The following is a 15,717-nucleotide window of genomic DNA, read 5'->3' as shown; positions in this document are numbered from 1 at the left end:
TGGTGGCCTGTGGGGCCTGCATGAATACAGGAGATCCTGCTGTATGTACCAGAGTGGTCAGCCTTTCCTTGGAGAGGGGTAGTCAGGTCCCTGAGAATGGCAGAGCCTGGACTAGCTCTAGGCGAGGCTGGGTTAGCATAATCATTCAGCTTAGCTCATAGTGAGGGCTGAGAATAGTCAGCAACTCATTACAGGCTTGCCCAGGGAGGTGTTGGTCGTGTTAGCAAGGGTCTCTGTGCACAGTCCTTTCATCTGTGGGTCTGTGTGCACTTGACCGCTGTGTTGAGCATTAGGTCTCATTCGCTTCGGCTTCATCCTTATGGATGGACAGTAAAGCACAGGATGGGGAAGGGGCTGCTTAGGCCATCCTGGGAGCTGGACTTGGGAACTCTAATAGGACCTGGTTTCTGGGAGTGGAGTCGGGGCAGCTATGGCACTGACCGTCGATGACCAGTGAAGCCCTCTGGGTGGGTTTCTTCCCAGACTTGATGCGGTTCTCATTGATCGCATTTTCAATCTCCTGTAGCTTCTTCAGTGCATTCAGATAAGAGGTTTTTCTTTGTTTCTTCAGTTTTTTGCTGACATTGGGGTCACTAGCCAGGCGGCGAGCAGCCTCGGTGATCTGGGACTGAATGGCAAACTCCCGTTCCAGGCGCTCCAGCTCAGCTTCCTGTGGGAGAGTAAGTCACGGATTACAATTGTTGGAATGACTGGGCACCGGAGAGTCCATCCTCCCCACCCTGACCCTGGCCCTATCCCAAGTTTTGCCTGGCTTTATTTCTCCTGCCTCTATCAGGTTCATGAAGACAAAGCCTTTGGGGGAAATTCAGAGCCCACTGGCTTCATTTTCCTTCCATTTGGGGCACAGGATGCAGCATGGGTTTGCTCACACGTGTGCATCTCCACAGCCTCGCACACATGCCCTGTCATACTTGTGTGTCCCTTATGTTGGGACGTATCCCTACTTACCCATGTGTCTTCTGGAAGCTCTTATTGTACTTGCTTATTCAAGGAAGCCCTGCCTGGCTACAGCCTGGCCTTCCATGAAGCAGGGGTGGTGGGTGCTGGTGGAACCAGTTTTTCCCTATCTCCTTGGATGGGCTCCAGGGTCTCCTCCTTCTCTCCTCAGCTAGCTCCCTCCTCATTCTGTCCCTTCCAAAAGGGAAGTTGTGTTCCCCTCACAGCTGTGGGTGTTGGACACACCTCAGGACCAGATGATGGTACCCTGGACGGTGTGTCTACAGCTGGCCCCGGCTGTGCAGCCGTCTCCTCTGCAGATGTGTACACACCAGCTGCTGAAGGGTAGAGGGGAGGCCCCTCATGCATGTGTGTGAAGGTTTGGGGGTGACTGCAGCCTCCCTTAAGTGTCAGGCTATCCATTTCTCTTTTCTTCTCATCCCCAGTGAAATCCCTTCATCAAAGCTGGCTCCAAGCAGCACCTGTTAGGTTGACATTTGAGCAGTGGGCTGTTCAGTCTTGCTGAGCCAGTATCACCTGGGAGCTTGAGGGTAACCCATACCTCATGAGCCTGTGACAAACACACAGCCACATCTCCCAATACCCATGCATGGCCAGGGGAGATCAGAGATCCTTCCCTAGGTGATCCACAGTCACACTAAAGTTTGACAGGTTTTGATCTAACCAAGTAGGATGAGCCCGTTACGTTTCCTGGAATCCATACACCTTCCTGTTTGGTGGCTCAATAAAATATTCTTGCCTCTGAGCACAGTGTGCCAGGCTGGATGCTTCTACCAAGGACAACATTCTTTGCTTGATTTCATTTAAGTTTGAGTACCTAAAGCCTGCAGGGATGGGTACCAGGAGGGAGAGGAAAAGATGAGGGCTGGACAGAACTGTTAGAGGGTCTAGACTCCTCTCAATCCTTCCAATGCTGGCCACAATCATTCTTTCATGGGGGAAGGTTATCAACATGGACTTCTGCCCAGGGCCTTGAGACAGGACAAAGACCCATCTGTGAGTTTCAGCTACCCCAGCAGCTGTTCCCAGGCGGTTATGATAGTCCTGGCACAAGACACCCTGAGATTGTGGACATCCAGGAAAAATTTTGATACTCAAACCAAGGCAAGTATAAGGCTGAATGGGCTGTTTGTGCAAATGGTTACAGGACCAGGAAAGCAAATCACAGATCCAGGAGAACTGCAGCAGTGACAGACCAAGGTGGGGCTCCTCCTGCCTGGGTGGGGAACCCTGTGGAGTTCTACTTGCTTCTGCACTGCTTCCTTTTACCTGTAGGGGCAGGTAATGAAGACCCAGATGCACATGGAGTTCTGAGGGCACTAAAGTCTGCTTTTACTGTAAAGTGGGGAAAGCTACAGTGGGTCTGTGGCAAACCCAGTGGGACTTGGGGAGCACTCACTAAAAGTAGGCACTTTTTAAAGTTTAAGTGCCATATGTCTGCCCAGCAACAAGGGGAGCTGAAGTTCTTGAGATGTCCTAATAACACTGGGATTTGAAAGGTACCAGGTAGTCTCCTCAGTGGACCCCTCCTCTGACATTCATCTCCACCTCCAGCAACTAACATTTGTTGAGCATCAGACAGTTGCTAAACACCAAATAAACTGTTTTTCGTATACTAACACGCTAAATCTTAGCACTGTGAACTTCATTTTAGAAAAGCAGAAATGGCCAGATTTCATTCTGGATGAAGCGTCAGGTGTGTCTGCATCTCCCAGGGACCTGTAACCACAGGTCTTGGAGATTTTCCAACACTTCCATGAGGCCCTTGGCACTTGGGTCCCCCTCTGAGTTCACCCTCATGCTGACCCTATACTTTGCTGTGTTTCTCTAATTCTCACTTCTTCAAAGACTCAAAGTATACATGATCCTTTTTCCATTAGCTTTGAGATCTGACCTCTTAAGTTTTCTGTTCACTAGCATGTTAATGAGTAACTACTTAGAATAAATTTGGGAAGACCATGAGGCTGGAGGGTACAATCTGAATTCTGCAAGCCCAGACCCACCAGTGTTCAGTGTTCAAAGGAATAAAATATACTGAAATCCAGCTCTTCTAAACACGGACAAGCAAGGCCAGGATAGACCAAGCATCTTGTATGTGTTCATACAGTACTTTTGGCAATCAGGTAAATTAAGACCATGGGAGACAGGCTCTGATTGTCTCTCCACAGCCAGTGAGACCCATGTCCCCATGGCCATGACTCCAGTTTCCCTTCCTCTTCAGTGTTTTCTTCCAGAGATCAGATATTAGGTGAGACTCGGAGATTCCAAGGGCTGGGAGGCCATTACGAAGACAGTGTACATGAATGCCAGTGGAATGTTCCCCAAAGCCACTTGCCCTCTTGCAAATGGCCTAGCGTGTTAGACAAACTACGTCAACAGAAATCCAAATGCTCACCAAGGCAAGCAAATCCATCCTACCAAGGGAAACCACATACCAAGTAGCCAGCCCACTCCAGAAAAAGTAAAAAGAAAGACACTGGTATTGAGTATGCAATGAAGAAATAGTAACGAGAACCTGGGAGGCCTAATGAGAGGGAAAAATAAGGATAAAGTGAGTGAATCCAACACCAGTAGGGAAGAACGCACCTCTCCTTTGGGTAGGATTTTCTGTTCATCCAGCTTGAAGGCTGTCCCTATTCTTCTCCGAACAATAGGCGGCTCCTCCCCTGGGTCCAGGGGATATTCAACAGGCAGCTTGCCAGTGAGCTCCTGCATGTGTGAAACAGCATTCAGAGTGACTATAAATCAGAGCAAAGCACATGCTTGTCTTCTTTCTAGGAGACACACACAGACATGGACACACACAAACACACACACACATGCACGTGCTTGTGCACACCCTTGCATACCCTTCCATGAGCAGATTTAATGCACAGTTAAGAAACACTAAGCACTATACCTAAGTAAGAGCTCACAAAATGAAATTTTACCTGTATAAAAAGGTGTGAGACCTTGGTTTACTTGGAACAGGTCAAGATAACGTTTGCTGTAAGATGTAACCTATTGTGTTAAAGTGTTTAGCTGTTAAAGCCAGATTCCTTAGACCAAGTTTTCTGTCACTGAAGTGTTCTGAAATAACCTTGATGTTTAAAAAGAAAATTTTTGTTAAAATAAGGCTTGAGTTTTATCTTGTAGGGTACGCTTTGTAAATTTTCCATCCTTTGTAGTTCTGCATGTACTAGTCCTAGAGAAATGAGTGTGTGAAACTGAAATAACTCAATGGGAAGAATCCTCCACAGGGCTTGTTTTCCAAAGAAAAGTACTGTTTAGAGAAACGAAACTTCCTAGGTATGTTGTAAACCCTTATTCAACAAGGCTTGTGTATGGAAATGTAGTGCCCAAGTCACATTCTGCTTTAAGACGTAACAAATACAGATGAATTAGAAAAAAAAAAGGTGTGAGAGTGGTCCTTTTGCTACAGACTAAGTGCTCTTTGGAAAGTTCCCCAAATCAATTACTGTCAAGTAAATAAAAGTCCTACTGGCTGCCATACTACTCTAATTATATCATTTGCTGATCTATCCAATGTCCTGTGTGCCCACTATGTGGCAGGCAGGGTCACACCAGACAGTCAGCAGTAGTCAATACTATCTCTCAGGTCTTCTTTCTCTAAACCTTGCATCAAATAATATCTCTCTTCTAAGATCTAGGCTTAAAATTTCTTTCAAATGAGTTTCCTTAAAAAGAGTGTTATTTATCTGACAAATCCCAGGAAAATGCTGGGATTAAAGAATTAAAGACTGAATATGGAAAATTCATTCCATGTTGGTCACATACTGAAGGCACAGGCTGGACTGAAAAGACACTAACTTGTATACCATTAAGACTTTTAGTAGAAACTGAAAATCTAACTGATAGTTCTGACAGGCTACTAAAAAATTCTGTTGATTGTGTGTTTGGGGCTCTGGAAGTGTAGCTGCTATGGTTACAATGGCAGTGAATTTAGATGTCAGATCCCCATGGTGACACTGGTACTGGGACTGCACAGGGGACCTGAGGAATGATTGCAGGTTGTATATGAGCATGTGACATCTGGACTGAATAAAGATCAATTTGAGTCAGCAGCCAAACCATACTGTGGAGGCCAGGCATGGCTGCAAGAAGTCATCATTTCCAAGGACCAGAAAAGCCTGGGGGAGCCACTGTGTCTGTCACTCCAGTGGCAAAGGCTCTTCAGTCCCAAATCAATGCAGATGTTACACAAAAATTCAAGGGGCTTCTCTGAATAGGAAGAGCTCAGAAATGTCTTCCCATTGAAGTGGTCATTGTGGCCCTCTCCTGCGTGTGTGTGTGCGTGTGTGTGTATGCCTGTGAGCACATGCACACACACTCACCACTCTCCTGGATGTCTTTCCTTTTGCCTTCACATCACTGGAAGCAATCTTGTGAATTTAATGGAAGTGAACTTTTTATTCCTCAAAGTAAACATTTCAGAGCACAATGGCCAACTATTTGAGTACAAACCACTCCATGATGCCCCCTCCCCTTTCTTTTCCTTCCTTCATTCCTTCCTTCTTTCTTTTTTTCTCTCTCTCCCTCTTATTCTTTCTCTTTCTTTCTTCCTTCCTTCCTTCCTTCCTTTCGTCTTTCTTTCAAATGTGGTTCAATAACTGGAGGTGTGGCTTAAGTGGTAGAGGGCCTACCTAACAATCTCAAAGCTTTGATTCAAACCACAGTACCACAAAAAAAAGTCACCAAAAAAATGTGGCTCAAATGTCTCCTAAGTAGTTGTGTTTTGGGGGAGGGGGATAAAGGAGAATGGAGGAGGTGAATTCAAGGATCATATATTTGATACACTGTAAGAACTTTTGTAAATGCCACAATGTATCCCTAGCACAACAATAAAGGAAAAAATTTAAAAAGTAGTTATATATTTTGCAACTTTTTTTTCTGCTCCCCACTCAAAATCTGTCTATAAGTAATACAACCTTCTTGAGGGCTTTATAGCCTCAGGATTTTCTTTTCCATGCCTTGAAACTTACAAAAAGGAAGGAAAAGTTATAAACATTGCCGTGGATTTATAACCCTAAAGTGTTCGTGGTTTTAAAATATATTGAAAAATGAGGCTACTGATATTTCACCATCTGCTTGAAAGTGCCTGGGTCAATTCTCCGGATACTTTTAATCTGATTTCGTACGTAACCGGAGCTGCATGGTGAAGTAATTTAGCGCACTGCTGCGAAGCCTCTGCTTGGTTCCTCAATTTCCATCATGCCCAAAGCTTTTTCTCAGCCTCATTCTGGCTGCCCCATGCCCGTGGGGTCAAACGGTGTTTCCTGCTGCTCTGTGCTGAGGGCGAGGTCTCCAGGAACAGTGAGAGTTAGCAGGAAGGCTTTGCAAGTCCTCTACCACACATGCGTCAAGAGGCTGGTGGAAATAATCACACGGGAACAAGCGACTGGCTTTTGGGTTCTTTCTTCCACTCAAGTTACATTTTCTGTTGTCAACTTTGTTATACAGAGTGGGAGTTTTGCTCCCCTTATTTTACTTTTGTTTTAGGAGAGACAGGGGGACTCGGTGCATGCTCACCTCATCTTGACATGCTTCTTACATTTTCTAATTTAGATTCCCTGCTGGGTTTAGGGACTTATCTTTTATTAAAAACAAAACAAGGCTTTACAAATTATTAAAGGCAGAAACCAAAATCCGTATTTTTTTCTACCCTCCAAGCATATTCTTTGAAAAAAAAATGTCACCAATATTAACAGTATCATATAGCACGTTCTCCAGCCAGGCCAATTCTTTCCTAAGATTTGCAATGGATTTGTGCTAATACAGTTTTGCTTTGAGCAGGCTTGGGTTTAAATCAATCCAGACCATAATTAAGCCAAGTTGAAATGTAACAAGATCTCCCTTGATGGCCCCTAGTTTCATTCTTCCTGCTGCAAAGCATTATTTTGGGGTAGGGGGGAGAGGCATACATCTCTTGGATTGGGCTTGGGAACCTCTTCATGATTCCCATTCGGAACTGTTTATCAACAGAGCTCTGCGCCATGTTCTAGGGAGAACAACCACTCCCAGGAGAGAACCCCCACATTGGGTCCATGTGCAAACACACGCACATATGTGTACACACATGCACAGCACATTAAAAAGTCAAGTCTCCAAACACTGCTAATGAAGCATCATGCAATAGACAGACTAAAGTAAAAATGGACATTTCAAAAAATATGGACATCGGCAATGGGAGCGTCTGTGTGCTGGGGAAGACTGACAGTAAATAGACACATGCTGGAGGAGATGCTGCTTTACATCAAGTTAAACATAGCTCTAGGTCAAGATTTTATTATTTGAAAATAAAAGTTAAAGAAACAGCAGACCATGAGTTTTAATCAGAATGGCTGCAGATTTCAAGTGACATCCTGGTGTCCCAGTGATGCTTCACAATGTCCAAAGACAAACTTGAAATTGAAATAGGAAAAGCTAAAGCTGCCACAACAATAAATTCAAGTAGACGCTCTTGGGAAAACAGTGGCAAGTCATGCTACTGAATGCAATAATGTCACAGAAGGGAAATGCTGTGCGTAGATAAGGACCAGCTAGGATGACTTGTCTTGGACCTCTTGGACCTCTGGTGGGGTCCTACTGAGGGTTTGGCCAGCATCAGCTTTAAGCACCTTCCATGTCCACTAACTTTTCTGACAAAGCATTGAGGAATGGATTTGCATCACTCTCCCCACCTCTGTCTTCTGTACATGTCTAGGATGGATGGCGTGACAGGCGACACAGATTTAGCTGCCTACCGCTTCCCGGAGACAGAGCCTCTTCAGTTCCTCTAGCCTCTGGCGTAGCGTTTCCTCCAGAGCTTCCTGCCTGGATTTCAAGGCGGCCAGCATGTCTTTTTTGGCCGACTGAGAGCTGTCCGATTCCTGAGAACCTGTCAATAAACAGCAGGGTTACTAGGCCAGCTGACACGGAGACACACATCTGGAGCACGAATGAGTTTAACTGCAGCCCACACGGTGGATACGGGCTTTACCCCAGGGAGTGTGAAATGAAACAGGTGTCAGTGAATTCCAGCACCAGGTGGAATTTATAGCAAGTCAGAGGACTGGCAGGAAAGTGGACACTTCTGAAAAAGAAGTTTATCTTTCTTGATTATCTTAAGCTATGCCACATACCTGCTTTAGTCTCACCAGCAAATTATAATACACTTTTCACAATAAAGGGGGAAGGTAAAGGTCAAGCCAATAATTTTAATACATGTTTTTAATTTCCTTTTGTCCATTTAAAATGCTGATTTTTTTTCTGGGCATAGTGGCATATGCCTGTAATACCAGCACTCAGGAAGCTAAGATAAGAGGATCATGAATTAGAGACCAGCCTGGGTTACATATTGATACCTCGACTTAAAAAAGACACCTTGCCTAATAAGCACAAAGCCCTGAATTCAAACCCCAGTTCCTCTCCTCCCAAAAAACTCCTTATATAATTTATTTTAATTAATTAATCACTTTGTTTTTTTGCTTAATGCAAAGATAATGCCTGTTGACCATAAAAATTTTGAAAATATAGGCAGGTATAAAAATAGTTGCTCAGAGATAATTACTGCTAGGTGTTCTTTTTTTCAAAGCACATATATTTCAAAATAAAATTAGAATTCCATCACATTTTTAAACTTCATGCTGTGTCATGAGCAAATTCTCTCCAGAGAAGTTATTTTTCCATTCTTTCCTGGGTAGAATATCTGTGATGATTCAAAAAGCAGGCTGCTATAAAGAAAACCTTTTCAGAAGGCAAACTGTGAACCAAACAAAGAAAAAGGAGCTGAAATGCCACCTGGAATAATTTGAGTTAGACCAAAAGAATAATTTCTGTGCTGTGATGTTTGGAGCCTGAAATAGGCTTCCCACAGTGAAGCTATTAGACATTTTCTATCTTGAAGGGGTAGGAAAGGCACACTGGCTTCCTGGTAAGGACAAGCTGATGTTTACTTTTCTACTCATGCCATGGTGAGCAGAACTGTAAGAGATGGATGGGGGCTGGGTCATTGTTTGTACATCCAATGGGCTCAGATGATACTACTGACAACAGCATCAAGTCAGCCCTAACACCTAGTGAGATTAATCTAGTTAAAGTCGAGCAAGATCGCCACTGGGACCAATTAAAGACCTACATAAATAGTGAGATAGCCTACAGTCATGGATCAGCAGGTTCATGTTTTAAAGTTGTCAATGAATTAAACAGTATAACCAATGCAATCCCAATAAAAATCCCAGCAGAATTTTTGGGGGGAGAAGGAGTAAGAATTGTATTATATATTGTATATATAAAATATTTCAAATATTAGATAGTTCATGGACAAGATAACAGATTTGAGAATAATCAACTGGAATTCCCAGAGTCAATGGTTCAGTTTCTTACAATGGTAGAAGGCATCTCAGTAACACAAGGCTTGAGAGAATTTTTATGCCTTTGCATCCAACAACTGTCCCAGTAAAAATACTTGTCTATACTTTTATTTAAAATCTCTGAGCAGGAAACCCTTATTCCCTTAATCACCATGCACCTAGACCTTTACAAGCCTAATAATGAACTCTCAATGCTAAGTACATTTTGACTCAGACTTAGGCTTTGTTCTTTTCCTTTCCTGGTGCATTTGAGCTTGAAATTGAGAACAGCTGTCAGTGATCACCGTAGAAATGTGCCATCTTTATGCCCTCCTGATAGCAAATAAATTAGCTTGAGTGAACAAGCAAATAAATGTTGTCAATCATAGACTTGGATGTTGTAATTAAGGTGTATTTCATCTTGGTTAAAAAAAAATCTAGCACCTGAATATTGTTCATTTTTTGAAGCTACTTTGCAAGTTTTGAATTATGTTGTAATTCTTTCCTGGGTTTTGACATGCTTCAGTTACAGGTATCCAAATTCAAAAGCAAACTCAAGCAAGAGCATGACCTTCACTAAGACTCCATTATCTCATGGTTCCTGTATACTAGAACCATATGGTGTCACACTCATCTGACATGCCACTGGATATTAGTGCAAGCTCCCCTTTTTGAAATGGTTCAGGTTTTCTAGGTCCATAAGTAATTACTCTGTGCTTATCAGTGCCAAACCATCTCCAGTCCAGTCTACATCCATTTCATGCAACATGGCTAAGTCATTTTGACTCTTAATCTGGCTCTCTTATAACCAGTCACCAATCCCATTTGGAGACACAGGAAAGTTTAGTGAGGCACTCACTCTCTGTTCCAACATCTAAAAATTAATAAGAATGTAAAGGAATACTGGGAGGAAGTCAGACTTCAAATTTAAAAAATGGGCCTGGGGATACTTGGGTCCAAGAAGATTAAAGGCTTTCTAGCTCCAGTGAAAAATTCATTGTTTCCTCTTTCACCCTTGCCTAACCTCTCCATAGAAAATGATGATTTATTAAGTCAAATCTAAGAGTTCACTATGTTCAAGAATGTCAAAAATCACATAATATAAATTCTGGGAAGTCAAAGAAGTCAAACACACAACTTTGGGATGATTGGGTCTGCAGTTAGGGGATTAGTTAAGATTTGGCCTTGAGTTCCAGGGCTCATTAATGCTACCTGAATTATTATTATTTATAGTAATTAACCTAAATACCAAACCCACATAAGATGGCAAGAGAATATTGGTAAGCCAGAGAACTTCTCCGCACATAGCTGGCAGCCCTAACACTGGCCTCTCTGCTGTACACCTTTAGCCTGGAAATCCCTCCAGAAGGAACCCGGGGGGACTAAGTTACCTCCCTGTAAAGTAACTGAGCCAGTTTGATGAAATCTCAGTCAGTAGTCACCAGATATGTGACCGTTAAGTAAGTGGCCTGTCCTCCTAAGTTTGTAGTAAAGACTAAATGAGATGATGTGTACACAGCATCTAGTGCTGTGCCAGGAAGCATAGAGGTTCATGTGTACACACACCTGTATATGCACACATCCTAATACAATGAGAAAGAGAGAAATCATTGAAACTACCTCATCTGTCACTCAAGGAGGTATTGGTCAAAGGAAAGAACTTCACTTTGCAATTCAGTGTAGGGCTAGGGCTCCAAAGCTCACATTAGAAAGGAGCACTAACAGGTGTAGGCAGGATTTTCAAACCAGGTTTCTTGAGCCCTGGGTTTGCAGATCTGCCTCAAGGGCTGGGTGGATGAAGGTGGGATCTGGTCAAGGAGATTCAGTGGGTTCTGGAGATCTCCATTCCAGCTACAGTAGCTCCATGCTGACCTGTCTCAGGTGGTAGGTTTTCAGACTGCATTTGAAAAGAGGTCCCACTACCTTTTTTGTCTTGAAAGGAAATTTATGGTTCTGACATGAGGGCTCTGACGTTTGAGGCTGCCTGTGTAATCTGAGCCTGTGGGCTGTCACCTGCAAGTAGGTACACATGGTCACCATGAGGAGAGGTGGCCAAGGACCCAGTAAAAATCCCAAAGAGGGAGAGAGAGAGAGAGAGAGAGAGAGAGAGAGAGAGAGAGAGAGAGAGAGAGAGAGAGAGAGAAAAAGAGAGGAAAGGGTATCCGAAGAAAGAACAGGTGCTCTGTGACACTGAGCAGGCACCCACCTCCTCCACAAAGGCCTCTAGGCATTCTTTGAATAAGCCAGGGGCTCTGAAAGAAAGGGAAGAAGAAAAGAGAAGCCAGAAATCATGGGGCAGAGATTCAGTCTCGGGCTGGCAACTTCCATAGAAGAAACTGAGTGAGGGAAGAGCCTTGAGCCTCAGGTCAATGGGAGTCTCCCAAACTAAAGGCTCAGGAGCCCACAGAAAATGGTTCTAGACCCAGAGTTAATTCCACGTGAGCATCCAGAGCTGAAGAATGGAATGGAAGCTCTCTGTCCCTGTGATTTCCCCATTGCCAGTCATTTGAACACACACCTGCCTTTGCACAAGGAAGACCTCTTAAGTGTCTTATGTTAAGTGTGACAAAAATTATAAAATACACATAAATCTGTTCCCCTGGAACAGGACAGTGACTGATAGAAAAGACCCCTGGGTTTTCCTTGCAGATCTGCTATGGAACAGTATAAAGTCTTGGGGTTCCTAACCTCTCAGAGCCATCATGCTTCCATCTCTGAAATGCCCAGTTAACAAATTTCCGAGATTCCTCCAAACTTGAAAGTCTACTATGTAATAAACAACTTACTCAGGTAGTTTCACTTCTGCAATTTGTACAAAAGGAAACTTGCACATGGTACAATCCCCCTTCCGCTTTCTTTTTTTTTAAAGCCATCCAGACAAACATTCTTGCCACCTCTCCTCTTGCTTCAGTTTCTTCTATGGGCTCCTGCAAGTTTGAAGGGCATGTCTAATTAAAGGATTTACTTCTTCCTCTTATCAACAGGCCAAACCAAATAACTGTGACCTTGAACGCTAAAGAGTTTAATCTGAGCTGTCTGTAAGATTAATGAAGTAGGAAGATGGATGGAACAGCTTTATTGTACCCAGAAGAGTGAGATTTTGAAATTTATAGATTAAAGCTGGGCGTGATGGTACACGCCTGTAATTTCAGCACTTGGGAGGTTGAGGCTGGAGGACTGTGAATTTGAGGCTACTTAGTGAGACCCTGTCTCAAAAAAAAAAAACAATTATAGATTGAAAAAGAACAAGCTAAGGGCTGTTTAGAAAGGGCTATGTGAAGATAAAAAGTTGGTGTGATAGTCCAAGGAAAAGCAGAGGTGATGTGAATACTTCTGAAAGACACACATAATGCATGAATGCTTTTGGGGGGCAGATAAAGTATCAAGCAACACCCAGATTTATAGAAAGGAGTGTCCTGAATATTCTTTGGAAAGTGATACCAGAGATTCCTAAAGCAGAAGTGTGTGATGAGGTTTAGAGTTAGCAGGTCTGAGTGTTTTTTAGCCCTGCTGTAGACTAGCTCTAGGACGTGGGCAAGCAAGATACCTTTTCCATCCTCCTAGAAGATGGGGGATGAACACAGTTGGGAGAATTAAGAGAATATTCGGAAGATTCTTAGATGGATGCTTAGGACATATTAAGTGCTCCATGAATATTAGTTGTTATTTTTATTTTAAATGTTCTTAACTTTTATTAGGGGTTGGCACCCCAATTCCAGAGCTCCATAATGTTAAAAGAGGAAGAACACTGAGTGGACAAACAAGGAAAAGTGGAATGCTGGCAGACATTCCACCATGTACCTATCAGTTAGACAGCTGAGGAGAAGGAAGAGGAAGTGGATTTTTACAGAACTCCTAAGCAGGAGCTTCCTACACCACACTTCCTTTAGTCCTCATAGAAATATTAACCCCATGTCCACATGGGAGGTCACAGGGACATGGTAAGATAGAGCTAAAATTCCAGCTTGGTCCCGTGCGGTCTGGTTTGTCCCGGGAATGGAAACTCCATGAAGGTGGGAGCTTTCTGTCTTGGACACTGTTGGGTTGCGATGGTAACATGGTGCCTCATGCCCACACACCTGCCCTGGAGAGAGGGTCTTTCCACAGTAATGCATGGATTCCTCAAGATGCAGGAGGAGGATGGAGGAGATGGAGCCAAGGTGTTCCTCAGATCTGCCAGTGAGACAACAGGACTTTCTGGAGTCCCTTCCATGTACAAGGTGGTGTGGGGGAGATGGAAGAGGAGACAGGCTTCCAGTCCCAGAGACCTGCCTACCAAAGAGGCAGAAGACACACAAAGCATTGAGAATGGAAGATGCTACTGTCCCCAGAGAAGGCAGAAGCCACTGCCCAGGAGCCAAGTGGGTGACTGGCCTGGCTCTTCTGATTTATTGCCAGATAACTGAGAGTCAGATTAGTTCTCCAGAAAACATTTCCTCCCACTTGGTGCTCAGCAAGCACCTACCTGAATGATGCTAGATTAAAAATACCATCTTTTGACTCTGGCTATTTTTTTTTATCACATTTCCATCTTAATCCAAAGGATTTTATTGAAAAAAGGTCACCAGTAATTGGGCCAATGAACAGGAGACAAAGAAGACAATTTCTATCCAAACATGGTCAGAGAAAGATGGAGTGATTTGCTCAGAAAGTCATTTTTTTGAGGGTATTTGGAGTTCTTTTGATGGATCCAGCCAGCATTATGGGATATGATTGGAGACCTTGGAGGTATTGCCTTGATCCAGCTGGAGACTCCAGACACCAGGCCAGTGGCAGCTGGTATGGGGCCGGATGTGGAAAGACACCAGCAGCAACAGCAGCTCCCCCGCCCTTCCCCCACCAACACATGGAATGATCTCCTCCACAGCAAAGGAGAATTTGTTCCAATCACCCCAAAGATCCTGGGCCAGTCGGCACCGGATATGAGTGAACATCCTGCTAAAGGGAATCCGGTCAGGGACCTGGCTCATCTGTTTTCACACACAGCCTGAGGATTCCAGAAAGTACTTTCCTCCCTGGAAGGAGGGGAAATTCAACACAGTGTCCCTGAAAGAAAGAAATCTGTTGTCCTCAAAGCAAGGGAAGGAAATGACACTCTGTTTCAGTCTTAAGGGGAGAAATAAAAAAAATAAAGACAGCATATTCCCAACAGATCTGTAAAAGCTGTAAGGAAAAGTTTTGGCAGGCACCCAGGAATAAATATGGGGAAAAGGTTTGAACTCCCCTTTACGATAAAGAGATATTTATTTCCCTGACAAATCCTCCAGGATGAATTCCTCACATCAAAGATGTCCTGGGAGACCCTGTGGACTAATGCCACGTTACAGATGGCAGATCAACGTGTTGTCACTGGGGAGCAGCTCAGTGAATTCAATATGATTTTTAAAATGTGATTTTTAACATGAAAAATGCATTCTTGGCAAACTTTTCATTGTCAGGCTTAGAAACAGAAATAAAACAGTTCACTTCAGAGAGAACTGAAATCGAAGCTCTTTGAAAACCAAGCACTTTTTGATGGCAGATGGGAGACACTGGAGATTCCAGGTCTCAGTGGCATGCTCACCAGAAGGTAAAGAATATGAGAGAGAGGGGAGAGAGAGAGAGAGAGAGAGAGAGAGAGAGAGAGAGAGAGAGAGAGAGAGAGAGAGAGAGAGAGAAGAGGGGGAGGGGAGGGGAGGGGAGAGGAGAGACAGAGAAAAGGAAAGAATACAATAATCTATTTTTTTTAAAGTTATCAGCATCTAATTGATAAAATCATTTGTGAGTAACTCACACAATTTCCAGTTCTTAAATTGAGAAAAGAGAGACTGATCTTTCTGGCTCCAGGATTGTTATTCTATCTGCAGTATGGAGGTTGGGAGACTAATTGCAAATGCCAGTGATCCTGGTTCTATGCTTGGCCAATGCCTGGGAGGTGACAGGCATATGTCTCCTCTAACATTTAAAATCTCATCATTGGAAAGCTGTACATTTAGGTTATAACTGTCATTCTGTCCTGGTTGTCTTGGTGATACTGAGGTTTGAACTCAGGACCTCAGACTTGCTAGGCAGGTGCTCTATCACTTGATCCACAGCCCCAATTCTTTTTTGCTTTAGTTATTTTTTCAGGAAAGATCTTGTGTTTTTGCCCGGGGACAGCCTTAGACTACAATCCTTTTACCCTACACCTACCAGATGGCTGGGACCATAAGCCACTACCACACGTGACTTGATTATGACACGGGGTCTCACCAACTTTTGCACAGGCTGGCCTTGAACCCCAACCCTCCTAGCTCCACCTCCCAAGGAGCTGGAATTACAAGCTAGTTCTCTTTAGTAGTCAAATATTCCTTTACTAGAAATACCTGAGGGTATAAACAGAGCCATGTAAGTGATTTTGTTAGTGTTTTTTCTTTTCTTTTTTTTCTAA

General features: G+C 43.6%; 1 protein-coding gene across 14 annotated transcripts in view; it reads right to left on the bottom strand.

The window, feature by feature from the left end:
- Positions 1 to 15,717, bottom strand: part of Frmd4a (FERM domain containing 4A) — a 601,438-nt gene that overhangs the window by 22,066 nt on the left and 563,655 nt on the right. For all 14 annotated transcript variants that reach the window (XM_074056623.1, XM_074056622.1, XM_074056621.1 and 11 more), the window contains 3 exons: positions 7,722 to 7,855; positions 3,565 to 3,687; positions 442 to 670 (listed from right to left, as the gene is read on the bottom strand). In XM_074056623.1, the coding sequence (XP_073912724.1) occupies positions 442 to 670; positions 3,565 to 3,687; positions 7,722 to 7,855 (486 nt within the window). The remainder of the gene's footprint in view (positions 1 to 441; positions 671 to 3,564; positions 3,688 to 7,721; positions 7,856 to 15,717) is intronic.

The sequence above is a fragment of the Castor canadensis genome, chromosome 15 (assembly GCF_047511655.1).
Source record: "Castor canadensis chromosome 15, mCasCan1.hap1v2, whole genome shotgun sequence".
Lineage (NCBI taxonomy): Eukaryota > Metazoa > Chordata > Mammalia > Rodentia > Castoridae > Castor > Castor canadensis.
Note: the sequence above shows the minus strand (reverse complement) of the source record. Positions and strands in the feature narration are given on the sequence as shown.